The sequence below is a fragment of the Vulpes vulpes genome, chromosome 9, assembly GCF_048418805.1.
Source record: "Vulpes vulpes isolate BD-2025 chromosome 9, VulVul3, whole genome shotgun sequence".
Taxonomy (NCBI): domain Eukaryota; kingdom Metazoa; phylum Chordata; class Mammalia; order Carnivora; family Canidae; genus Vulpes; species Vulpes vulpes.
This window is the reverse complement of record NC_132788.1, coordinates 805,850-830,467: the sequence shown is the minus strand read 5'-3', so window position 1 is coordinate 830,467 and position 24,618 is coordinate 805,850. Positions and strand designations below refer to the sequence as shown.

At 67.2% G+C, this 24,618-nt stretch overlaps 1 protein-coding gene across 30 annotated transcripts in view; it reads right to left on the bottom strand.

Moving 5' to 3' along the window:
- KIF1A (kinesin family member 1A) overlaps positions 1-24,618 on the bottom strand; it is an 88,140-nt gene that overhangs the window by 3,498 nt on the left and 60,024 nt on the right. For 10 of the 30 annotated variants that reach the window (XM_072718949.1, XM_072718961.1, XM_072718954.1 and 7 more), the window contains 20 exons: positions 22,929-23,014; positions 21,372-21,510; positions 21,070-21,241; positions 20,852-20,942; positions 19,700-19,818; positions 18,402-18,457; positions 18,139-18,247; positions 17,827-17,893; positions 17,648-17,732; positions 15,675-15,780; positions 6,298-6,412; positions 5,854-5,987; positions 4,843-4,904; positions 4,357-4,502; positions 3,747-3,947; positions 3,264-3,341; positions 2,544-2,668; positions 1,464-1,616; positions 789-981; positions 181-299 (listed from right to left, as the gene is read on the bottom strand). In XM_072718949.1, coding sequence (XP_072575050.1) covers positions 181-299; positions 789-981; positions 1,464-1,616; positions 2,544-2,668; positions 3,264-3,341; positions 3,747-3,947; positions 4,357-4,502; positions 4,843-4,904; positions 5,854-5,987; positions 6,298-6,412; positions 15,675-15,780; positions 17,648-17,732; positions 17,827-17,893; positions 18,139-18,247; positions 18,402-18,457; positions 19,700-19,818; positions 20,852-20,942; positions 21,070-21,241; positions 21,372-21,510; positions 22,929-23,014 — 2,356 coding nt within the window. Of the gene's footprint in view, positions 1-180; positions 300-788; positions 982-1,463; positions 1,617-2,543; positions 2,669-3,263; positions 3,342-3,746; positions 3,948-4,356; positions 4,503-4,842; positions 4,905-5,853; positions 5,988-6,297; positions 6,413-7,620; positions 7,645-13,360; positions 13,388-15,674; positions 15,781-17,647; positions 17,733-17,826; positions 17,894-18,138; positions 18,248-18,401; positions 18,458-19,699; positions 19,819-20,851; positions 20,943-21,069; positions 21,242-21,371; positions 21,511-22,928; positions 23,015-24,618 lie in introns of all 30 variants that reach the window. The other 20 variants (XM_072718945.1, XM_072718958.1, XM_072718950.1 and 17 more) reach the window with 3 other exon arrangements.

Here is a 24,618-nt window from a genome sequence, read left to right as displayed (position 1 = left end):
TGACCGTGTGTCGTGTTTTTAGCTGCATAACCGCCCCCTCCCGGGAGGACATACGCCTTGAACGTCTCGGGGATTCACACGTCACCAGCGGCAGCAACCGCAAAAGCAGCCTAACGTCCTCAGAACGTCCCCCCTCACCCCAACCAGAGCAAGGCGGGCTGTGCGGACGGAGCCGCGTACCGTATGGTCCCGGCCAGGAGCGGGTTGAAGGCGTAGAGCCAGTCGTGCATGTCCTTGTCGCTGTTGGCTTGCAGCAGGATGCCGCGGTGCTCCGTGCACACAGCGAACGTGTTGGGCGTCTGCGGGGGCGGCGGATGTGAGACGGTGCAGGGCCTCCCGGTGCTCGGGGGGTGAGGAGGGGGAAAGACGACCCGCGGAGACGGCGGGCCTGGCCACACCACTCGCTGCAGCGGGCACGGCGCCTTCCAACACACACGTGTGGGCGCTTGAGAAATGAGGCCAGGACATGCGGCCGGGACACGCGGCCTCTCCTCAGGCCCCAGGGCTACCTCGCTGCTGCTCTGCACCCCCTCCCCGGGTTGCATCTCCCCCTCGTGGCCGAGGTTCCTTCCCCCGCGACCCTGCCCGGCCTCTCCGCTAGGCCCGAGCCCTTGCTGGGGCAGGTGTGGGCGGCAGGTGGAGGTCGTGCCCCCAGCCCCACTGCAGGGCATCAAGAATCAGCTGGCGGGCACTGCAGCCTCCAGCGCCGGGAGCCAGGGCCAAGCCGGGGGACACGGAGAACACGGGGCCCGCTGCCTCCCACCTCCGCCCAGGCCGGCCGGCGGTACCTTGAGCATGGCCTGCTGGTCCTCGCTGTACTCCACCTGGGCGGTGGACAGGTTGAGCACGAACCTCTCCACGGAGTCCTTGTCGCTGTTGTACAGGTAGGCGTAGGGCCGCCGTACCACCACGAAGCGCTTGGCCCAGCCGGCCGTGTGCGGCTCCAGGAAGTGCAGGTAGCCCTTCTTAGACACGATGGGGCTGCGGGGCGGGGACAGCGTCTGGCTCACGCGCTCCGCATCGGGGCGCAGGGGCAGTGCTCAACATGGGCCCCCCGCCCCCTCCCCGGGCCCCTGGCGGTGCCCGCCGCAGGAAGGTCAGAAAACGGGCCTCTGAGCGCAGCCAGGCCCCGGGTGCTACGAGGTACCCGACAGAGCCCCAACCTGGGAGGCCGGAGACCAGAACCACCATTGCTGGGACTCAGTTTCCCCAGCTGTAAAATGGAGAAACTAAGAAAATGCAGTCACTCTGGGTCATGCGACCGTAACCTGCAGACTGGGGCTTTCTCGTGGCAGCGAGGGCCAGGCAGGCCTGGCCCTGGCCCACCCTCCCCTGTGCCGTCCGCTGGTTCTCTGCCTCCCGCCTGACGCCCTAGGTCAGGGGTGGCCGACCCTGGGTTGGGGACAGAGCTGGCTGGGTGCTGCTGCAGAAGCACCCCCGTTTGGGGCAGGGCCCCCACACACCTGACCCGGATCTCCTGGATGTCGGGAACCAGCAGGCGCTGGGGCTCTTTATCGGCCTCCGCAGCCCGAGCAGGGGAGGGAAGCTTCTTGGAATCTGCCTCTGGCACAGGCTCAGGCTCTGGGCTGGCGGGTCGGGAGCAGGGCTGGGGGGTCCTGGAAAGAAAAGCCGAGCTTCTGCGTTCGGGTGAGGGGATTCCTGGCGGGGCCGGAGCGGCGACTGTCTGGGCTGGGGCTCCCTCCTGTTGCCAGCATCACCCCCTCAGGGAGGCCGCGGGCACTTCTCAGGGGCTGCCCGGCCGCACCCTGGGGAGGGTCCCGCACTGGCCACAGGGCCTGCTGCACAACATCCACCACGGGGCTCCTGCGGCGCCTCCAGCCGCCCCCCTTGGGAAAGGGGCCCCCCAGCTGCACGGGGGCTGTCACACGTCTCCCTGCACGGACCCGCTGCTGGCCCTGGCGCCTGCTGAGCCCCAACAGGGTGACGACAGCCAGAGAGGCCGTCTCAGGTGAGGCCCACAGGGCTTGACGCCTTTTTGTCTTATGAACAAAACGTGGGCACGTGCAGATTTAAAATCTAAGGGATCAGGGAGGTCTAGGTGGGTCAGGGGTGGAGCGCCCACCTTCGGCCCAGGGTGTGACCCCAGGGTCCTGGGATCGAGTCCCCTGCAGGGAGCCTGCCTCTCCCTCTGCCTGTGTCTCTGCCTCTCTCTCTGTCTCTCATGAATAAATAGGGCAGTCCCCGTGCACAGCAGCGGGTCTCTCGGCTCCACCTGCCGCCGCTCCCCTACTGAGTACGGGGTGAGCACCTCCCCGGGACGAGGGCGGCTTGGTTTGTGCTCTTCTGACCCATTCCTCGTCCTAGTCCTCACTGTGCTTTACGTTAATGCTTCAGCAGAAAACAAGCACCCTGGAGACTCAGCCTCCTGGACGCCAGCCGGGCGCCGTGCCAGCCGTGGACCCCTCCCCTGCTCACTCGTGCCTCCTCCCGCCCCACCCCGTGTTCTGCGCCTCAGTCACGGCCACTGTCATCTGGCAGTTTGCGGCCCTGGAAACTTCTCCGGCAGCCGGGCGCTCACTCACCTCAGCTCAGTGGCTCCGTACCGCCCTTCGACCAGAGAGGGGCAGGTGGAGGAGGGGGTGAGGGTGGCTGCCCCCAGCGGGGACATGGATGGGTCCCGAAGCAGGGTGACAGACATCTCGGAGAGCTGTGAAGGAGAGCGAGCCTTTGGGGGGCGTACAGGGTGGGGACCCCCCCGCGGCGGCTGCCTCTTGCACCTCTGCTCACACTGTACCCCCACCAGGGCCCCCTGCCCTCCCAACAGCAGGCCAGACCCTCTGCCCAGCCTCGCCCGAACCTCGCCCAGCCCCTACTCGCCCCCTGGCCTGCCCTCCCCTGGGCTGCAGGCTCTGTGCTGCCTCAGGAGGGATCCGTGACCGCTGGGCCCCCGAGAGCGAGCAAGGACCCCAGTGAGGTCGGGTTAGGCTCTGCCAATGTGCAGCCTCTGACTGGGGGGGGGCAGGGGCAGCCCAGGCCCAGCCCCCCCGGAGAAGGACGGCCACGGGGATGGGGCCTGAGCAGCCGGGGACAGAGGGAGCTGCGTGTGGGCAGGTCTGGGGGGCAGGGACAGTACTGAGTGGGCCTGCGCCCCACGGACCCCACACGCACACCAGCCCTCAGACACGAGGTGCTCCTTTAGGCCGCGAGAGTATGTTTCTAAGAAAACCCTTATTTCCTTCCCCGGATAGCGGTGGAATTTCCCTTGGTGACAACAGCCCGGTGGGCAGCCCCTCTCTGCCCACCTTGCTCTCGCTGGCACTGATGCAGACGTGGCTGTGGGTGTACTCTCGGTTGAACGTGTGCGTGAGGAGGCGTAAGCACTGCAACGAGAGCAAATGTCCAGTCAGGAGGTGCCCGGACCTGCCACAGGCCTGGCCCCTGGAGGGCCCGGGCACCGCAGCTCAGCTCCTCCATCCTCCAAGGTGATGGCGAGCCAGGGGAGTCTCTGGGAGTGGGCCCTGGGCCTTGGGCAAAGATGGGGGGCTGGGTGGCATTGTCCCAAGATGCAGAAAGAGCCAGCTCTGGATGGAGGTGGTGAGCTCCCCCCTCAGTACAGGTATTCAAGGTAGCAGGTCCCTGCTCCAGGGAGGAAGCTGTAAAAGGCTGCCCAGGGGCCTCTAGGGACCCCTTGTCCTCCCCACTCCTGCTCTGATAGGACAAGACCGAGTCCCCGGAGCCCTGGAGGGGTCGGGGTCGGGGTCGGGGTCAGGGTGGTGCTGAGCTACCTTGACAGCCAGCTCCCGCTGCCTCTCATTGGGAGTCTCCAGAGGCGACGGGCGGCCCTCGGCTGAGAGCGGGGATGAGGGGCTGGAGGAGCCGTGGGACCCCAAGTCCTCGCTGGAGGCGGGGGACGGCGCCTCGGGGCCGGGCCGCTGGGTGGTCTCCAGCTTCTCCCGCAGCAGAAGGTAGTGTCTGGTCTTCTCAACCTGCATGAGAGCCAGAGCCCGGCTCGGCCGCTGCACCCCGGGGGCGCCTGGCCGGAGAGCCCACCGTTCCCTCGGGCCCTGTGCTGATGGGATGTGGCGAGACCCCGGCTGCCCTTCAAGGCAGAGCGCGCTGTTCTCGGTCTCACATCTGCGGCCCCAGGGTCCGTGCTGGCGGCCAGTAGAGGGATGGGGTGCAGGGGATGGAGGGACGGTAGGGGGTGGGGAATGGAGGGGGATGCAGTGAGCGGAGGGGGATGTGGGGCGAGAGGAGAGGACCTGGGTGAGCGTAGGGAGGGATGGGGCGAGAGGAGAGGAACTGGAGGTGAGCTTAGGGGGATGTGGCGAGCGGAGGGACACGGCCCTCAGAGGGACACGCGGCCTGAGCGTCCTGCCCGCTGCGCATGCTCACCTCCTGCAGGAGACTCAGCTTCTCCAGCTCCCACTGGTGGTCCAAGATGAGGCTGTCACTCCGCGGCCTCCAGCCCGCCAGGTTCTCCTCGCCCCGCACGTAGGCCACGGATGTATCCAGCACGCGCCGCCGCCGCCGCTGCATCCCTGGAAAGGGCGCCCTGGTGTGACCACATCCCCGCCGGCTCCGGGCCTTGGGCTCCGTCCAGGTGGGGACTCGCCCCGAGGGAGGCCGGCCCCCCGGGGAGCACCTCGCCCACAGGGAGTGACCGGCACCGCGGCCCCTGCGGCCGCCCCCAGCGTGGCCTCTCCCCTCATGGTCTTCCAGCCTCTCAAAGTCCAAAGGCGAGCACTTGAGTATCAGAAGGGAGGTGCCCCCGAAACGGCAGCTGAGCTGAGGCGACCCGTGTGACCCCAGGGGACCCTGGCTCCCTGCTCCTGACGGGGTGCCCCCCCCCGCAGTGGAGGGAGCCGGGCAGAGGCCTACCTGGGCTGCCGGCGTCGGCCACATGGCACAGGCTGAGCTCGTACACGCCCGTCACGCGGTTGCTGCAGGGAGCAGAGGAGGCAGGGTTGACCCCGCGCCCAGCAAGGGCCCAGCAGGTGCACGTGAGACACAAGCCCCACTGCAGGGCCGTGCTGGGTGGCCTTGCGCGGGGCGGCTGGGGCACTGGGGGCACAAGCTGCAGCCCCGAATGACGGTCCCCATCCCAGACCTCTCCAGGCCCCTTCCACCGAGGGCACACCACCCTCCACCGTGGAGGTGGCCCACCGGCAGGCAGTGTCCCTGCTCACCAGGAGGCCCCTGATGTCCCGGCTATAGCCAGCCCCAGGCCATACATCTGAGCCCCATACTCTGCCCTCCTGGCTGCACCCTGAGTGTCCTGCTCTCTGAGCCCCCGAGACAGCGTGGGGAGACTCGCTGAAGGTGAGCACAGGTGCCTGGCACCCATGGCAGTCTCTGCGCCTGCGGCAAAGCCCCCTCCTCACTCCCCCGCTCCCCCCCAAGGAATGCAGGGACCCGTGGGAGGGCAAGAAGGGCAGTCCGGCCAGTCCTGGGCCTGATGTTCTACAGCCTTAGGTGCTGCCAACCTCCAAGGGGCAGGGCGCTCTGTCAGAGTGTCCTTGTCGCATCCCACCCCCGGTCCTGATGGCATGATCCCTGAGATCCCTGGGGGGCGGTGTCCGGGCATGGCGGCGGAGTGGGGGCCCCAAGACCACCCACAGGAGAGCCCCAGGCCTTGTCCACCGTGGCTGCAGGTGGACTCGGCCTCTCACGCCCCTCAGCGTGCCACCCGTGCCCCGCGGCCTCCACTGACCCCAGCATCAGGGGTGAACGACAGGGACCTGGGTGCAGGGGACGGGCTGGGATGGTGGCCGGCCTGCAGCAGCTATCACGGGAGCCTCTCCTGGGCACGCCCCACCGCGGTAGGCTCACCTCTTGGAGGCGCCCCAGCCGCGCCCCGGGTGGCACCCCCACCCCCACCCGCAGGCTCACCTCTCTGAGGCCCGGAGGCTCCCGCTGCCAAACAGGTTGCGGATGGAGCGGGAAGCGGGCAGCTTGGCGTCCCGAGAGTAGAAGACCATGCAGAAGTCCTTGGTGATGACGGCCGGCTGGGTGCAGTTCTCCATCTGCGGCGGGGGGCAGGCGGGGCTCAGGCACAGAAGCACCCCAGCACCCGGGCCCCAGACCCCCTTCTAACCATCTTTGGGGGGTGCACTTGCAGCCATCCTGCCACCCCGAGGGCAAAGCCACACACGGAAGGTAGCGGGAGGGGGTCACTGTGAGCCATGCCACAGAGTGCACGGAGTTCAACAAGACCTGACCAGTCCTGCGAGCAGACTGTAGGGTCCCCCGGGGCCGTCCAGGGCCTCCGAGCGCCCTCACTGCCCCTCAGCAAGCGTCATGGGCGTGGGGTCGGCCTCCTTGGGGATTTCTCACCTCAATGTAAGCTGAGAGAGTCATGTAGATCTTCTCTCGGTACGGGGTGACCCGGTTGAGCAGGAGAGAGTTGTGCATGGAGCTGTCCCACGCAGCCTCGAATTGGTAGAAGGTCCTGGAAGGAAGCAGAGAGAAGGTAAAACATGGCAGCGTGCAGGCCGTGCTTGTGGGCTGGGGACATGCAGACTGGCCACCGAAGGGCGAGCTGCCCGGCGGCGGTGGGGAGGAGACCGGGCTCGTCCTTCATCGGGTGGCGTGGGGGGGTCCCTGCGCCTGGACGGGCGGGGCGGCCCACAGCGCTGGCGCTGAGGCAGGAATGGGGGGCAGGGGCAGAGGGGGGCGGGGAGGGAGGAAGGGAGGGAGGCAAGCGGGCTGGGACGTGGCAACAAGGGGGGCAACAAGGGGGAGGACAGGGCGGGAGGGTGGAGGAGGTGGAGGCCGATGGAGGGGTGAGAGATGGGGAGAGGGCGGAACGGGGACCGCCCCCTCCTGCCCTACACGAGCAAGGAGGGGCCAACCCGCCTGGTTTGCCAAAAGCCTCTGTGGCCCATCTCCTCCCCTGGGGGAGGATGCTTGGAGTGGAAGCCGGGGTGGCCCGTGCAGACGGCCTCGCCCCCGCCCACTGCGGCCAGGCTCTTCTCCATGTCCCCGTGTCCCCGTGTCTACCTCGGGAAGAAAGTGGGCAGAGCAGAAGCCAGGGGCCCAGAATCCCTCCAAGGGCGGCCGAGGCCGTCCCTAGGAGCCCAGGATCCGAGGGGCTTCCGTGGCCTCGGCTCCAGAGCAGGTTTCGCAGCACAGGACCCTTCCTGTGTTCAAGCACCCGAAGCCAGAGCCCCTAGACTCTTGCTGGGCCTGGGTGCACGTGTGAGGATCCTGTCTGAGGTGGGAATTTGCCTCCCTCCAAAGGGTGGCCACCCTGCGAGTCCTGGGCGGCACCGCGCTGCACCCAGCCGCGCCCCGTTTCCATCCAAGCATCCTCAAGGACGAGGCTGAGGAACACGTGAACACACTGCGGGCAGCGGCGCACGCCCGGCGCGGCCAGGCCCCATCCGGGGGTGGGGGGCGGCCAGGAGGAGCGGCGCAGAGCGCACCCGGCCTCCTGGCCCTCCAGGGCACGCTGCAGGGGCGCAGGGTGAAGCAGCGGGATGGGGTGGGGCCGCGGTCACGTACACGTCACCAAGGACAGATCCGGAGGAAGGGCCGTGAGGACAGCGGGGTGACCAGAGAACCAACAGAGAGCGCGGGAGACGGCGAGGGAGAAAGGAAGTTGGAAAGCAGAAGAGGACAGACCAAGCAAGTGCGGAAGAGAAAAGTGAGCTGTACCTAGTGTCATTTCCGAATGAAACGCTAAAGGTGGAAGCAGCCAGGACACACACGTACACACAGAAGAGATGGACATGTCAGAACAGCACCGTCACACGGCCGGGAACAAGCTAACGACAGTGAGCGGGGGTGCGCGCCGTGCCCGCCGGCCGCCCGGACGGCTCCTGGGGCCCTCTCCGACCCCCGAACCCCGCGTCTGCGGCCAGAGCTTTGGGTCCATCTCCAGCAGGACCGGGCGGGTCCCCTGGACCCGTGACTGAGACCTAGAGGGACGCCCTCCGTCCCCGGGGGCTCCCAAGTGCCCCAGGTCCTGGGGCCAGGCCCGCAGGCACAGCCAGAGGCCCACTGCCGCCTGGGCTGGACGAGGGCAGCTGCGCAGCCGCGTGAGCTCGGGCTGTCACCAGACATCTCTGTACCCTGCTCCTGGACAAACCACTGGCAGTCACCGTCCCTGCCTCTCGGAGGTGTCCTGCGAGGTGAAGGGGCTAGTAGAGCTGCTGAGGCCAGGGCCCAGGGTCACTATTCTCATGACTGGTGCTCGCCGCCGAGAGGCCCCGATGACACGTGGGGGAAGGCTAGCCTGAGGGCCCTAGCCTAGTGGGCCAGCCAGCCCCAAACCCTCCAGCTTGTCCCCTCTGTTCTCCTGCCTCAGATGTCACTACGGATCCCACCAGTGCCCTGGGTGTGTGGAGCCAGCTGCCCCCACACCTTGGTGCCATGACGGGGGACCAGAGGGGCTCCCCTATATCAGGGTGCACTCTGCATCCTTCAGGAAGGACGGGCCCTCCCAGCGCTCGGCCCAGTCAGGCCACCCCAAAACCCAGGGCTCAGCCAGGGGCCTCGCCCAGGACTGATGGGCTGTGCCGAACTGGCGGGGGCCGTGAGAAAGGGGCCCACCTGTCCACGAGGCTCACTCCCCCAGGGCCCCTGGAGATGCTCTCGGCCAAGAGGCCCTCAGCCAAGCTGGGACGTGGCTTTGCCCTGATGAGACCCCAGGGACCCAGAATCTGTCCGACAACCAGAACCTGTGGGTCTCATGTGTGAGGTGGGGTAGGGTGGTGGGTGGGGCCCCTCTCGGGCCCGTGTCCACAGCCCAGGATGGCGCCTCTCACTGCACCGTTCCCCAGGTGCCGAGGGGGCCGGGGTCTGACCTGGCACAGCCGCGATGCCGCCCACAGGCTGTGCCAAACCACAGGTCTGCCCCCAGCCCCGGGCTGCTCCTGCAGAACGGCCCTTGGCCTACAGCCCCCCACGGCACACACGGTCATGGGGGTCAGGCTGGGAGCCCCACCCTCAACAACACTCCTGAGCCCCTGAAGCCTCTGCAGAGACAGAGGGCTCACTGATGACAGTGGGTGTGCTTGGGGTGGGGAGGGGTGGCGAGTGGCAGCCCCCCACGTAGGACCTACACAGCCACGGGCAGTGCTGAGCCCACAGGACATAGCAGGGACCACTGCTTGCTGCCCCATGGCCACCCAGAGCCAGAGCCAGGGGTGCAGGGCCAGGAAGCCCACGTGTGAGCAGGGACAGGACTGTCCAGATCTCCCGGGAAGGGAGCCCCACTCCCCACAGCACCCCCTCCGGCCCCACGCAGCCCGTCCCTTAGATACGACTCTGGGGGGGCGTGCATGGGGTCCCTGGACCCGAAGCAGCAGCGCCACTCGGGAGCACCACGTTGCTCGCAGAGCAGATCCTCAGGCCCCACCCCAGACGCACTGGGGTAGACACTGGGGTGGGGCCACCTGGTGAGCGGATGGCCTGAGCTCGCCCTGGCGCTCACCATGCTCTGGGCCGCCCCCATCCCGCGGACCCTTCAGGTCCAGGCCCCGTCAGGCCAGGCCCCGAGTGTCCCTCGTCCAACGACGCCCTGCGCACAGCTCCCGGTGCTCGGCCCTTCCCCGGGACCGGCTGCGGCAGGCAGGGCATGGCTGCGCCCACGGCAGAGCCTCGGGGTTCCTGCCGGACCCTCTGTCGGGAAGGACAACACCCTCCCGCACGATTCCTCCCGCAGCCGACTGCGGGGCCTGGGGCCCAGCCCAGGCAGCCCTCCCCTGTGCCACCTCCAACGTCTTGCCTCCGACCCGCTGGGAGGCCTCTGTGCTGACTCCCCCTCCAGCCACAAGGGTCGGGTAGCGGGGGCCCAGGAGCAGGACCCCGACTCCGCTTCGGGGCACGGAGCTCTATCTGACAAGTGAGGACCCACTTGGGGAAAACTGAAAACACGCTTAAAAGGTTTTGTTGGCAAAGGAAAAAAACATCATAGGCCGTAAATGTTTTTTCCATACTGATTCTTGCTCAGAAAGCTTCAGGGCCCCACCGGCCAGAACAGGGGGGTTCGTGTCCCCTCACATTGTTCCGCGGGAGCCACCACGTCTGCCCGGCCTAACCTAATGGGCTTAGCACCCGCGCATGTCCCCGCAGAGCTCAGGTGGGGCGGGTGCTGGTCTCAGCCGGCGGCCAGGGTGGGGGTGAGTGGAGGGCACTGCCCGGTCGTTCCACATGCGACTCTGGCACACCGACCGCACACGGCCTCAAAACGCACATTTAGGCAACTGTGCTGTGACTGGTCCCCAGCCCTTGTGACAAGTGTCGGGGGCAGGCAGGCTGGGCCTCCTGATGCAAACGGATTCATTGAGAATCTGAAAATTAAACCTCGTGCTCAGCAGGACCCCACAGCTAAGAGCAGGGGGATGGGCTTGCACCCTGGCCTCGGGGATGATCCTGCACCGATGCCCACACGTGCACGGCTCTGCGGTGTCCCCCACTGTGCAGCAACAGAGTCCTCAGACCAGAAGGGATGGAGAAGTGAGGTTACGGGACTGAGGGGGTGAGGGGATAAGGGGTGAAGGGATGAAGGGGTGGGGATGCAGGTTAGGGGATGAGGGGATACGGGAGTGAAGGGAGAGTAGTGAGGGGATGAGGGGGTGAGGGGTGAGGGGGTGAGGGGATAAGGGGTGAGGTAAAGAGGTGAGGGGTAAAGGGGTGAGGGGGTGAAGGGATGAAGGGGTGGGGATGTGGGTTAAGGGATGAGGGGATATGGGAGTGAAGGGTAAGTAGTGAGGGGATGAAGGGGTGAGGGGGTGAGGGGTGAGGGGGTAAAGGGGTGAGGGGGTGAGGGGATGAAGGGGTGGGGATGTGGGTTAAGGGATGAGGAGATATGGGAGTGAAGGGTAAGTAGTGAGGGGATGAAGGGGTGAGGGGGTGAAGGGGTGAGGGGTGAGGGGGTAAAGGGGTGAGGGGGTGAGGGGACAAGCGGTAAAGGGGTGAGGGAATGAAGGGATGAAGGAGTGGAGATGGAGGTTAGGGGATGAGGGGATAAGGGAGGAAGGGTGAGAAGTGAGGGGGTGAGGGGTGAAGGGATAAGGGGATGCAGTGAAGGGAGGAGGGATGTAGGGTGAGGAGATAGATTTGGGGATGAAGGGGTGAGGGGACAAGGGGGTGAGGGGTGAGGGATAAGGGGTAAAGGGGTGAGGGGGTAAAAGGATGAAGGGGTGGGGATGCGGGTTAGGGGATGAGGGGATACGGGAGTGAAGGGAGAGTAGTGAGGGGTGAGGGGTGAGGGGCAGAGGGGTGAAGGGGAAAGGGGATGCAGTGAAAGGAAGAGGGATGTGGGGTGAGACAGATTTGGGGATGAAGGGGTGAGGGGATGAGGGGGTAAGGGAGTGACAGGGTGAGGGGATGAGGTGAGGGTAAGTGGCAGGGGTGAGAGATAAGGGGTCAGTGACCACATGGGCGCGTTCATACAACTGTGTGCAAGCAGGACCGCCCAGCGCCTTTCACGAATCATCCCATTTGTGTCCCAGCAACTTCGGGCAGGGGTGGGTTATCCCCTTTCCGAGGGGGAAGGAAAATGAGGTTCCAGAAGCCCCTGCCACCTGTCCACACGCACATGGCCAGCCTGGGGCACTGACCCCGGGGCACAGCTGGGCCGCCCGGGTCCCCACCGCCCGGGGCCCCGCCCCACTCCGCCCACCTGGGACCAGACCCGCCCCGCGCCACAGCCCACCGTCCTCTAGGGCCCAGGCCGGCCCCCACGGGGGCTCCCTGCCGCCGCCCCCTTCCCCTCAGTACCCTGGGCCTCCTCGTACAGGCCAAGCCCCCTGGGGCCAGCGAGCCCTCGTGGGGAAGCCCCTGCCTGGGTGCAGGGGTGAGGGCCTCATGGCGTTGGGGGCTGAAGAACGGTTCCTGTTCCTTCCCTGGCGCCGCCGCCTGGCCACGGGGTCTCTTCCCCGCTTTGCCCCGAAGCCTCCTGGAGGCATGTGCGGGGGTGGGGGGCGGGGACCCGCGAGCCACCCTCGAGCCTACCGCGCTGGCTGTGGAGACGCAGACCTGAACACCCACACCCCAAGCAATCACACGGAGGGACCTGGAGGCGTCCACCTGCCCAGGAAACAGCCCTTGACGTGGGCCCCGTCCAGCGGATGCACCCGAGCAAGGGGACGACGGCCTCGGGCAGCCCAGCTCCCCACCGGGCCTCCCCCGTGAGCCCGCTCCATGGCCCGGAGGCAGCTCCCTGCTCTGTGCCCACGTGGCTGTGCCCTGTGCGGGAGCTGCCCCCTTCACCCATTACCCCGGGCAGGGCCCCCGGGGAGGGCGGGCGGCAGCCTCAGGAAAACCCGCATCCAACACACAGGCGCACATACGTGCATGCCCTTGGGGTCACAGCAGCAGGAACCTCGGTGCGCTCCCGGTGACGGTGACGTCACAGCCATGACCCCGAGGTCATGTTGTGCCCCCACCCCACGCTGGGGCTCCTTCCACAGGAGCAAGCCCCACCCTCGTCCCTGTCCACGCAACCTAAAGGCTCAGACACTTGCTGGACCTTCCGAATGCTCACTCCATCCTTCCAAACGGCTGACCTGCAGGACCACCGGCACGGAGCTCTGACCACAATCCACACGACCCCGAAGGAGATGACCTCGACCCTCTGCTCAGAAGAGACTGGAGTCTCACGGACGGTCTCCATTAGGGACGCTGAGGCCGTCCACACCCAAGGCCTCACTGCCCCCTGCACCCCACACCCCACGGGCACGGGCAGGGGCCCCACTCGAGGCGGGGAGGCAGTCCCCTGCCCAGAAAGCCATGCCTCCGGGGGGCGCTGGGCCTGGGACCACCGGACTGAGCCCGGAGACCGACCGGGCCCTTCACAGCATAAGGGCCCCCCTACTTCCCTAAAGGGTGTGTGGCGGCCGAGGCCAGGAGCACAGCCGGAACCGCCAGCCCGGCCAGCGGAGGGGCCCACGCCCAGGGTTGGAAGGTGCAGAGCGTGGAGGTCCCTGGCTGGGCTGGTTCCCGTCTGCCTTCCCGTCCTGGGTCGCCCACGGTCCCCCGCCCCCTCTTTTCTCTTTCACCTGGCAGGGAGCGGGGCCTGGCCGCCGGCCTGCATGCAGTGGGCACCTGCTCCCGCTCCGGCGGGGGTGGGGTCAGCGCGGGGCGCGGCCAGGCTCGGGGGCAGGAGGGCGGGAGGCCAGCCAGCGTCTAGGAGGGGCGGGAAACTACCAAAGCAGCCAAAATCAAGAGTATGGGCGGAGGGGACTCAGCCAGGAGGGAAGGCGGGGCGGGCAGAGGAAGCAACAAAGAAAATCAAAAAAGTATTCCAAGGAAATAAAACTAAAGGAGATGGAGAGACAGGAGGGAAAGGGGAGCGAGAGTAGAAGAAATCCAAAAAGCTGAAATTAAATGTCAGGGCCGTGGGGCTGGGGGAGAAAGGCCAAAATAAAACCAAGGGCACAAATGATACCTAGGCATGTCCGAATCAAGAAACTGCCTGCAAAACACAAACAATTACAGGTTAGTGAGGGCGGCGGGGCGGCGGGGCGGCGGGGCAGGGCAGCGGGGCAGCGGGGCAGCGGGGCAGCGGCAGCGCGGGGGGGGCAGCGCGAGGAGAAGCGGTCCTCGGCGGCGGCAGGCCCACTGTGAGCTGGGGAGGCCGCGAAGCGCGGGGCCTCGGAGCAGGAGGAGCTGAGGCCGTGGCGAAGCGTGTGGACAGCCCGCGCCCCTCGGCCCAAGCCAAGCCCGGGGGCTCTGAGCCTCAGCGTCTCTGGGGGAGAGGGGCCCACCCAAGCGGCCCGTTGCGGGGCGGGCTCCGAGGACATCAGCTGGGGTGGGGTGGGGAAGGCAGGTCCTCGGGGGGCGGGGGGGCTGCTGGCTTGGCCAGTCAAGCCTCAGAGCAGCACCTGCCTGGGTCACCAGGTGGGGAGGGTCCCCCAGATTTTTCTGGGGCAAAGCTGGGGGCTCGGCGCTGTCCTGGGGCTGTCCCAGCACGGGCGGGAGCCACGCCTGAGGCCAGAGCAGCTGTGGGCAAGCTCTGTGGTCCCACCCCAGGACGGGCCTTCCTCCACCCCTGGAGGAACGGGGCAGTCCTGGCCTCAGACACAGGCCGACCGACCCGGAGCCGCCCGAGGCCAGCCTGACATCCCACAGGCCCGTCAGCCGTGGGGCCCCAGGCGGGGAGACTCGTGTAGCCAAGCCCTGCTGACCCCAGGTCCAGCCGGAGCCTCCTAAGCAGCCTGGGACTTAGCCCCGAGCCGAGGCCCCTGGGGGCTCCCCCAGCAGCAGGGCTGGTGGGACAAAGGGACGCCTCGGAGATGGTCTTTAGCGTAGGGAGAGCACACAGGGCAGGGGACCCCGAAGGAAACCACTCACCCCCACCCCCTGGGTTTTTGCCGCCCACTCCCTTTTGGCCCCAAGAATCATGCCTGGGGCAAAGGCAGGGTCAGAGGCAGGGGGATGCTGAGATCACTCAACGGAAGACCCCTACTCAGTGGCACAGGCCCTCCCAGGGCCACCCCTCCTCCCCCGGACTCAAGTGTAGGGGACTTTCTTCTGGAAGGTTCCTGGGCAGGGCTGGAACCAGTCACAGCTGCCCCCACCCCCCCGGTCTCTGACTGCTGGCCCCCCAGCCGCCCACACCGGGGATGCTTCCCCTACAGCCCATTCCCCAGGGCGTCCACGACCATCCCAGGCTCCATCTGGGCCCCGGGGTCAGGAGGACGGGACAGGACGGGACGCCCGAGGACCCTTTATCCTTATGGGTACCAGGTCTCCCTACAAGTGTGGGGCCCCCCGGCCCCCTCCGAGCACACCCAGCCCTCAAAGATGTTTTTTTCCTGTGCACGCGGCCACAGGAACCCGTGAAGACTCCAAGGGCCAGCTCTCGGCTCCTCCCTCCAGGCCAGGTCTGCCTTGGGAGAGCCGTCCGGGACCCTGGAACACCCTCATCGCTTCCCCAAGCCCCGAGAGAGCAGCATCTCAGACACAGCCAAGCCCGTGTCCCCACCAAGGGGGCAGTGCTCGGCAGTTCCGGGCTGCCCCCAGCCCGCGTCAGGCCCTAGATGCTACCCCTCACATCCCGTCCCCACCCCTGGCAAACCCCAGCAAGGCCGGTGTGTCGGGGGCCTGCACACCCCGTCCACGGCCCCGGGTGCGGTGGAGCTAGGACGCCCAGGCTGCCAGGTCTCGGCCATTAACCGCAAGCTTGGAAAGGAACAGCCCAGTGACAAGGAACGTGTGCCAAGCAGTGCCCGGAGGGCACACTTCACCCCAGAGCTGAACCGCTGACCCGTGCACCCCCGAGCCGCCCCTGGGACTCCCAGCCCGAGGACCCCTGCCAGGGGCCCAGACCACCCACAGCAGTGTGGCCGGGGAAATCCGGGCCTGCTTGTCCGCCCACCACCCCATGGTGCCCCCACGCCCCCGCCCGCCCCCCAGAACCCCCTGAGGACAGAAGCCAGCTCGTCCATCCTCAACTCCCACGGCCCCTCCACCAGGTGACCAGATGAACAGGCTGGACAAATGCGTGAGCCAGTGATGGGACAACGTGCAGACAAACACACCAAGGGGCTGAATTCAGGGCCACGAGCCTCCCCAACCTGCACCGGGCCCCAAGGCGTCAGATACGAAGGCCCGCGGGTCTGGGGGCTGGACACATCCTGGACCTTACAAAGCCAGGTCAGCCGTGGGCATGGCAGGCTGAGGACACACCCCGGGTCCCCACCCCGACCCTGCCTCCGGGGAACTGGGCACGGAACCCACCGCCCCCCCAGGGGACTCACCGGTCGTCCTGGGCCGGGTGGATATAATCGGAGGAGAGGATGTTGAGCGACAAGATGTTGGGGTCGATCAGGGACTCATCGGTTTCGGGAGTGTTTCGGATCCGACCTATGGGAAAGGCCACAGTGCGGTCACCTCCAGGAGCACGGGTGGGGACGCCGGGTCCCTGCCCGAGCCGGGGCTCCGGAACCGTGGGGCCACGTCAGGGAAGCGGCTCTGCACGTGCCCACGTGAGCACCAGACGGGGAGGCCGTGGCGGGGCGCTGCCCACCTGGGCCCCGGCACTCAGAGGACCACTGTGCCATCGCTCCTCCTGCAACCTGAGCTCCTTAGTTCCTCAGCCACAAATCTCTCTCTCCCTCTCTCGCACCAAGAGGCGCCAACCGCTCAGCCCAGAACGCACAAGGCCCTTGTTGGGAAAGGAAATCCCGGGAGAAATGTTCCGTCTTTATACTGAAAGGGAGGGAGGGACCATCTGTACCCTAAGCGCCTCTGTGGGGTACACCCCAGCAGAGCCCTGTGACGCCCACCCCGGGGTGCTGGCTCCCGCTGGCGGATTTGCTCATCTTCTCCTGCCTGGGAAATGTTTTTTTTTTTTTTTTTTTTTTTTTCCGGGAAGTGTTAACTGCCAGAGTGCTCTGTGTCCCCAAGGAAGCTTCTCCACGAAGCCATAAGGAAGCCCCGGCCTTCCGTCCCCCAGGCACAGAGGCGAGGCACAGCCCAGGGCCCGCAGGATTCCGTGTCCACGTTCACTGGAGCTGCCTGCCCCCACCTCCTGGAATCTTCTTCCCACACCTCGGTTCTGGGAGAAGGCAAGTGCGGGCTCCCCAGGGAGTGCTCCCAGGGTATGTCCCCATGGCTGGAGGTGGGGCGCCCCGTGGGCTCAGCTGTAGCAAGGAAGCTCCCTAGGTGCCAGCCTCACCCCTCCTTGGCCCCTGGGGCGTGTGTGTCAGCAGCGGCTCTCTGCCCGTTGGATGCGGCCAGGCGCTCCACCCGCTCCAAACGTGATGCCCGGGAGGCCCCCGTCAGGCAGAGACCGTCCCCTGGGAGGTCTGTTTGGTTTGGGAAGCCCAGAGCGGGGCCCTGGGGGTCGCACTGGCATCTCCCCGCGTCCTTTCAGGAGCACCCCTCCTCTGCCCAACACGGGACAAGCACTCCCGTTCGAATTTGGCCCGTGCGCTGGCTGGGGATGTGCTTTAATCTTTTCCTAAATCCGGTTCACACTTGCCCTACACGACACGTAGGATGAGGATTTGCTCGCTCGCTCCAGCCTTTTTGTGCGGAGATAGATGCAAGGCGTGTAAGATAGAAGCGTGTGTCCGAGATCCCCCAGGGGCTCACTGCCTACAGCCCCGCACTTCGGGGCGCAGCATGATGGGTCTCCCAGTCGCGTCCCTGCCCCTGCACCCCCAGGGTCCCTCCTCCGAGCCCTGGGGACAGCACTGTCAAGCTGCTGCCCTCCTGGCCACAGAAATGCCCAGGGAAGGGCTTCCGGAGGGATCCATCCGCTCCAGGGCAGGGGAGGGACGGACAGTTGTCCACGCCCCTGCCTGTAACCTGGGGAGACGGCTCTTTGCAGCTTAGCCAAAGGAACGTTTCTGGTGGACCAGAGGGTTCAGAGCGTGACGTCGGGGAGGAGAGACCTCAGATCCGTGGTGACCGGACTGTGGCCCCCGCCACCTCCCCCGCCAAGAAAGGATGTGCTGAGTTCCTAACTCCCAGCGCCTCAGAAGGTGACACAGGGTCTCGGCGGATGTGAATGGCTGAGATGAGGCCACGCTGGAGTAGGGGCCCCGGTCTAGGTCCTCACAAGAAGAGGCCGCGTGAGGGGTCTGCAAGCTGGAGAGCACTGGGGAGTCCCCTACAGGCCGTGGAGGGGCGCGCCCTCGGCCTCCTGCCTGCAGGTCTGTGGCAGGGCCCACCTGGGCTGTGTGCACCAGCGGGGCTTCCCGCCCACCCAGCCCAGCCCACTCACCCACGACCAGCTCTCGAACTTCCTTCCAGCGGATGTGGCTGCCCGTCTCGTGCAGCAGCGTCACGGTGATCCGTCTCTGGATGCCCTGCCAGGCACCGGGGGGAGGGAGGACACGGTCAGATGGCCTGGGGGCCACAGAGTCGGGGGCAGAGGTGGGCGGGGCAGGGGGGGCTTCGCACCTGGTGCAGCAGGAAGGTCCCCATGCACGGCATCCCGCCACGGTGGTCCACCACTGCGGGAATGTAACTGGAACAGAGGGACATGTGAGGCAAGGCCCCGCGGCCGCCCACCCGGGCCCCTCACACCCCCGCGCCCTGATGAACCCTCGGACCCCAGCAGGAAAAGCAGCCCCTCCCTCCGGCGGGGAGGAGGCCGTCCAGTCCCTGGAGCTCAGTGGACGCACGTGCATGGGCCACCGCGGGCCCCCACCCCAACCCCCCACCCCCCCTCGGGGTCCCCTGACCCCCGACCCCAGCGGCACGGGGACTCACTCGCCGTTGGCCTCCAGCTCACAGATCTCGAAGTAGACCAGCAGGTCGTACTTGCAGTGGCAGGGCCCGGGGCAGGGTCGCGCTAGCGTGCTGAGCTTGGTGGCAGGCACTGCGGGATGACAGGGGAGAGGCACCCGCTGGTGGGAAACCTGGCCCGCGCCATCCCGGGGGCCCCTCAGGGATGAGGCCCGGGGTAGGGACACGTCCAGGGCAGCACAGGCTCCTCGCTCCCCCGGGGGTGGACTCGGCATAGCCCCGCCTACCTGGCTTGGACAGCGGCATGACCCTCGGGAAGTGGCGGCGCGAGGGCCTCAGGGGGCTGTGGGGAGACAGGCGCCGGGGTGAGGGGGCTGCAGGGGGTCTGTCTCCGGGACCCCAAGCTGGAGCCTGGGGAGGGGCTGGCAGGGGGAGCTCAAGGCACGACCTGCTCCCACCCCTGCCGGCCTCCCTGCCTCCCAGGGCCCAGGAAAGGCCCCAGGCTCAGGCCCTCACCGGCCTGGACAGGGAGGAGGGCCCCTGCGGACCCCAGACCCTGCTGGGGCGGCCCCATGAGCCACGAGAACTGGGCAGGGTCTGGCTCCGGGTCTCCGTCTGGGGACTTCCAGGATGGAGCCTCCCTTGGTGCTCCCGAAGCCAGACGAGGCTCGTGGGCCCAGACGCCCTGGAATCGGCACCCCTCGAGGCCTTTTCCTTCTCCAACACCCTGGATGCCCCGCTTAGCCCTGGGTCCCACAGGACAGCTGAGAGTGGGCGGATGGAGCAAGAGGCTCCCACTGCCCCAGAAGCCTACCTGCAGGTCTCCCCGCATCCCCCATGTGGTTTCCACCCGCGACCTGGGCGCACAGGGGACGCCCCAGCCCACCCTCAGAGGCCCCAGGAGGTCCCACGGAACAAGGGAGACGGAAGGATGTGCCGTCTGTCTGTCTGGGGGCTGAGAGCTCGGGGAGACCAGAATGGCTGGGCCCTACAGAGGAGTTCTCAGGGGCAGCAGGAGCCGTCTGCCCCGTCTCCAACCCAGTGCCTGCTTCCCTGGCCCTAAATGGCCCACAGCCACCGAGGTCGAGGTCTAGACGGCAATCCTCTAAGAGACTCGCTGCTCAGGGGCCCCTGGTGGCTCAGTGGTTGAGCGTCTGCCTTTGGCTCAGGTCGTGACCCCGGGGTCCTGGGATCGAGCCCCATGTCTGGTTCCCAGCCCTGCGAGGAGTCTGCTTCTCCCCCTCCCTCTGCCCTTGCTGTGTCCACCCTGCCCCCCAATCTCAATGTTTCTCTGTCTCAAATAAATATATAAGATCTTAAAAACAAAAGCAAAAAAATTCACTGCTCGGTCCTAAAGGGACCTCTGACTTGCTCTGGGTCCTGCTGGGCTGACCTCGGGTAACCAGCTGCCCTGTTGTGGGGAAGGGGGGAGGCACGTGCTGCACGGCCACCACACCAGGCCTGTCTGGGGCAGGGTGGCTTCGCTGGCTGGAGGTGGAGAGACCCACACCCTGGAGGGCAGCAGGGGGCTGGGTGAGAGATGGAAGAACCCTCCGCCCCCACACCCCACCCCAGGGCTGCTGACCTGAGCACGTCCTTGCAGAGGGGCGGGAACGGGTGCTGCTGGTAGTGGCCGAAGACCTCGAACACGATGGGCTGGCTCTTGATGTACTCGATGAAGGACTTGGTCACCTCCACTGCGATCTGGTGGGTGAGCGGTGCAGGAGGAGGGCGAGGCCACGTCACAGTCAGGAAGGGGAAGGAGGGTCACAAAGGTCAGTGCTCAGCCTCCACGGACAACTGGATTGGAGACCCCGGCCCGGCCCGACCTCCGTCCACAAAGGGGGGATGCTCCTTGCCTGGTCCTTCCAGCCTCACCTCCCAACATGCGCCGGGGGGCCACGACCCCCTACCCCGAGAGTGCCCTTTCAGGACACGGGGCTGCAGACAGCACAAAGCCCCGGGCGTGACCCTTGCTGGGCCGTTGCCCACACCCCGAGAGCTATGAGCTGTGCTGTGTCCCCCACCCCCGGTTCCTAGGTCGGACTTCTAATGCCCGGGACCCGTATGTGCAGATGGGGTCTTCACAGCGATAACCCCGAGGCAGAACAAGGGCATCAGGGTGGCCCTAGTCCAGTGTGCCTGCATCCTCGTGGAGAGGGCAAATCAGGACGCAGAGGCCCGGTACGGGCCGTCTGCCCCGGCTGAGAAGTGGCAGAAGGGGGTCGACACGGGCTGCTCCGCGGCCCCTCCTGCTCGGGCCGCACACCCAGCAGCCACAGTGCTCAGGGCCAGTGTCGCACGCCCCGGCGGGCACTCCAGGCCTGGCCCCCTGGCAGCTTTCAGCACGGCCACTGAGGCACGTCTCTCCCCGCTGGCCGGCCAGCCCCACTCCTGCCTCTCGAAGCCACTCCACCCCCGAGGCCCTGCTCTTCTGACAGCCTGGCTGGACACACGTCCTGGAGAGCTTCCCTGACCTCCCCAGATTGTGCCCGGGCACCCCAGACCCCCGTGTGCACATCTGCCCGTGGTGCCCCCAGCCCCAGGCAGAAGCCCACTGGGACCCTGCTGCCCAGCCCCCGCCTGGCACCCGGGGATCTGCGTGCATGCCCGGACGCTGCCCAGCCCACGGCTTGGGGCAGGGAGAAGCTGGGACGTCCCGTGACCACAGCTTGGCTCAGCTTCAGGGCAGCCGCACAAAGCCCCAGGGGGCGGGGAGGGGCCTCTTGGGACTTACGTTCTGGACGTGGTAGAAGCCGAGCGGGGGGCCCCTCCCTGTGTTCTTGAGGGGCTCTGTGGAGAAGGCCTCATCGTGGCGGTGGATGAAGCTGCAAGGGGGGAGAGGTTGGCTGGGCCAGGGCTGCGGGGTGGGGACCGCAGGCCGGCAGGGGCGCCCAGGGGTGCCAAGAGCCACCCGCCCACGTCCCGCAGCCAGCTAGTGGCACCAGGGCTCACTTGAACTGGCAGAAAATGTCGGCGTATTCGGCGGAGATGCTGGACGCCTGCAGGACAGTCACGCGGAAGGTGAAGGTGCTGCCCAGGCGCAGGTGGTCCAGGGCGGCATCCAGCGGCCCGTCCGGGGCGGCCTTCTCGGGGCTGTCCAGGAGGAGGCCTTCCGGGGGCACGGCTGCCAGGGGCCAAGGACAGAGCAATGTGGCAGGACCTCCGAGGGGCCCACCTGGGGGAGCCCGGGCGTCGGGGCCCGGCCAGGAGGGGCAGGACCTCCAGGCGACACAGGGCCAGGCGGGGAAGCCTACCTGAGCAGGTGTTGTTGTTGACCTCGTCGGCTGAGGGCCCGGTGTCTGCACCCTGGCCCTGACCCTCCACGATGCGCAGCTCTTCCTGGGAGGTCCCCGAGCGGGACATCCCCACCACGGGGCAGGACTCAGACTGGAACTGCGAGGGTGGGGGCCCCGGTCAGAGAGAGCCGGCTCGTGGGGAGGCCACTCCCACCCATGGACAACCCAGAGCCCCACCAGGGCTTCTGTGGGTGCATTCTAGACCCGCCTCCGCCTAGATGAGCACCCACCTCCCTCGGCCTCAGCCTCCTAGGCTGCCATGGCCTGTGTTGGCTACAGAGGGGAAGGTGGGGAGTGGTTCAGGCAGGGAATGGCGGCCAGGTGGGGACGGGCAGCCAGGTGGGGACGGTTGGGGGTAGGCAGCCAGGTGGGGACAGGCGGCCTACTGGGGATGGGTGGGGATGGGCAGCCAGGTGGGGATGGGTGGGGACTGGTGTTCAGGTGGGGACAGGCGGCCAGGTGGGGACGGGGGGGGACAGGCAGCCAGGTGGGGACGGGTGGGGATGGGTGGTCAGGTGGGGACTGGTGGGGATAGGCAGCCAAGTGGGGATGGGCGGCCAGGTGGGGACAGGTGGGGGCAGGTGGGGACGGGCAGCCAGGTGGGGATGGCTGGGGACAGGCAGCCGGGTGGGGACAGGCAGCCATGTGGGGACGGGCGGCCAGGTGGGGACAGGCAGCCAGGTGGGGACGGGTGGGGACGGGCGGTCAGGTGGGGACGGGTGGCTGGGGGGTGGATGAGAGGGGACAGGCGGCAAGGTGGGGACAGGTGGGGACAGGCAGCTAGGTGGGGACGGGCGGCCAGATGGAGATGGTGGCCAGGTGGGGACAGGTGGGGATGGGTGGCCAGGTGCAGACGGGTGGGAACAGGTGGCCAGGTGGGGATGGGCAGTCAGGTAGGGACAAGCAGCCAAGTGGGAATGGCGGCCAGGTGGGGACAGTTAGGAAAGGGCCTTAAGGGGAGGGGAAGGGCCTCCTGTGAGCTCAGCCCAGTCTGGGGGCACGAAGCAGGGCCCTCCCCTCCTCCACCCTGGCCAGAGGGTGCAGGCAGAGAGCACCAATGAGGAGCGGGCAGGGGCAGCTCCTTGTTTCTTGGCAGCGGAGCAGGGCCAGCCCAGCACTAACGCTGACATTGTGAGGGCTCGTCTAATGGCTGGCGTGTCGCAGCGGGGGTGGCAAAGATGCTGGTGGAAACACAGGGCCCAAGAGAAGGGGCACTTGGGGGGGCCTGAGGCATCTTGGTGTCCGGTGGCCCAGCCTGCAGCCGAGGTCCAGGTGAGGAACCATGTACAGACCCAGGGGCGTCAGGGCGAGGGGATGAGCAGACCCAGTGCGTCAGGACAACCAGACGGAGAGAGACAGGACGGGCCCTGGGGAGCGAACCCCGGGGGTACCCAGGGCCCTGGGGAGGGCTGAGCGCTCTGCGTATGCCGAGACTCCTGCACAGCTGGTCTGGGCCCGGGCTGGGCGCGTGCCGTCGGGACGGGTGGGATGGCCAGGCCAACCCCGCCGCCGTACCTTTTCAAAATGCTGGTCGTCGAAGGAGATTCTGGCCGTGCCTGACTGTCGGACGCCAGAGCCATAGTCGGGGGCCTCTTCGTCGGCTGAAACGGGCAGGGAGCCAGGGGTCAGGGCGCCGCCTGTCCCGCAGGAAGTTTTGGCAGAGCCTGGCCGAGCCGCCAGGCAGAGCGAGGCACAGCAGCCGGACAGGCTCCGACCCGAGACGGGGCCGCGGGGCGCCAACCGCAGCTCCAGAACGACTGGCCGCCCTCCAGGCACCGGCCCCAGCCTGTGCTGCTCCAGGCCTGAGAGGGGCCGCACCCCGGGACAGCCGGCTCCAACAGCCACAAACCCCACATTTCAAACCCACACTTGCGACCCCCGCCCCCGGGTCCCGGCCACCCCCGCCCGCCCCACACTCAGACACTCCTGCGGATTCTCACTGGGCAGAGGCCACAGCACGGGGTCCTCCTGGTTTCACCCCCAGAATCACAGCTGCCCACCTGCCGCCACCCTCGCGGGCCTGCACCATCATCCACCTGGACCCTCCATGGCCCCCGAGCACCCCTCGCTCAGCGTCGCACGTGCACTCCCCTCCCCTCACAGCATCCTGGGGTATCCCATGGTTTCCCATCCCGTCCTGCCCCCCGAGGCACCATCCTGTCCCCCGAGACCTGGCTTCTGTCACCGCCCCAACCCCGATTCCAGCCATGCAGCCTAGAAAACACCCTGGGAGGCCTCTACCACCCTCTAGGGCTCCAAGCTCCTCTTCTGGGGCCCCCAGGGGGACAAATCCTGCTGTGCTCTCTACTCCGGCTGCCGAGGGCCTGGGGCTAGCCCAGGACTCGCAGGGCAGGTGGGACTTTTGTGGCCACTGGAGCTTTTTAAAGCTGCTGCTTCTCCACCGCAGCCATTAGACAGGGAGGGTCAACTGTGTCCACAACATCCGCCTAGAGGGCAGGCCACTCAGTGGGACCGGCTCCCCCGGGGCTCAGCTTGGCTGCAAAGGGCCAAGACCCCCCGGGGGACCGAGCCCCTCCAAGACTACAGGGACGGGGTCCCCCTGAGGAATGAGGCTGGCACCAGATGCTCCTAACACCCCTGTTCAGGGTCCCGGGGTCGTGACACCACCCTGACATGACGGGGAGGTGCTATAAAGAGCCCATGGAAATGATGGGCTAGTGAGACTCTGGCAAAAAGGCCCTGAAGGTACAGCCAGAGCCACCTGAAGTGGCCGGGCCATCGGGTGGGGTGCGATGACCCGAGACCTCCCCAGTGGGGGTGCTCACGCTCTGAAGCGGCCCAGCCCCACCTTGTCTGGGGCTCACTCTGCAGTCTGATCGCCTGGGGGGCCCAGGCCATGGGAGGGAAAGAGCGAGGCCACCGGGGACAGGATGGGGGCCCAAGGGCAAACAAGGCAGCCTCCTGCCCAGGTAAGCAGGCTTGCATCTGTGTCCTGCACTGATTTTTCGACACTCCTGCTGCGTAGGAGGCTTCAAACAGGTGCCATTTATAAGGAGGCAAACCCCGGTCCACAGGCATTCATTCCGGGGCTTGCCTGTCCTGGGGCCGCGGCCAGGGGCAGGGGGCTTGGCAGCCAGAGGGGGTCCGCCTCTGCAGCCAGGGGGCTTGGGGCAGGGGGCTTGGCAGCCAGGGGGTCAGCCTCCGCAGCGGAGGGAGGGCCCACGGGCCCTGGGGAGGGAGGCCG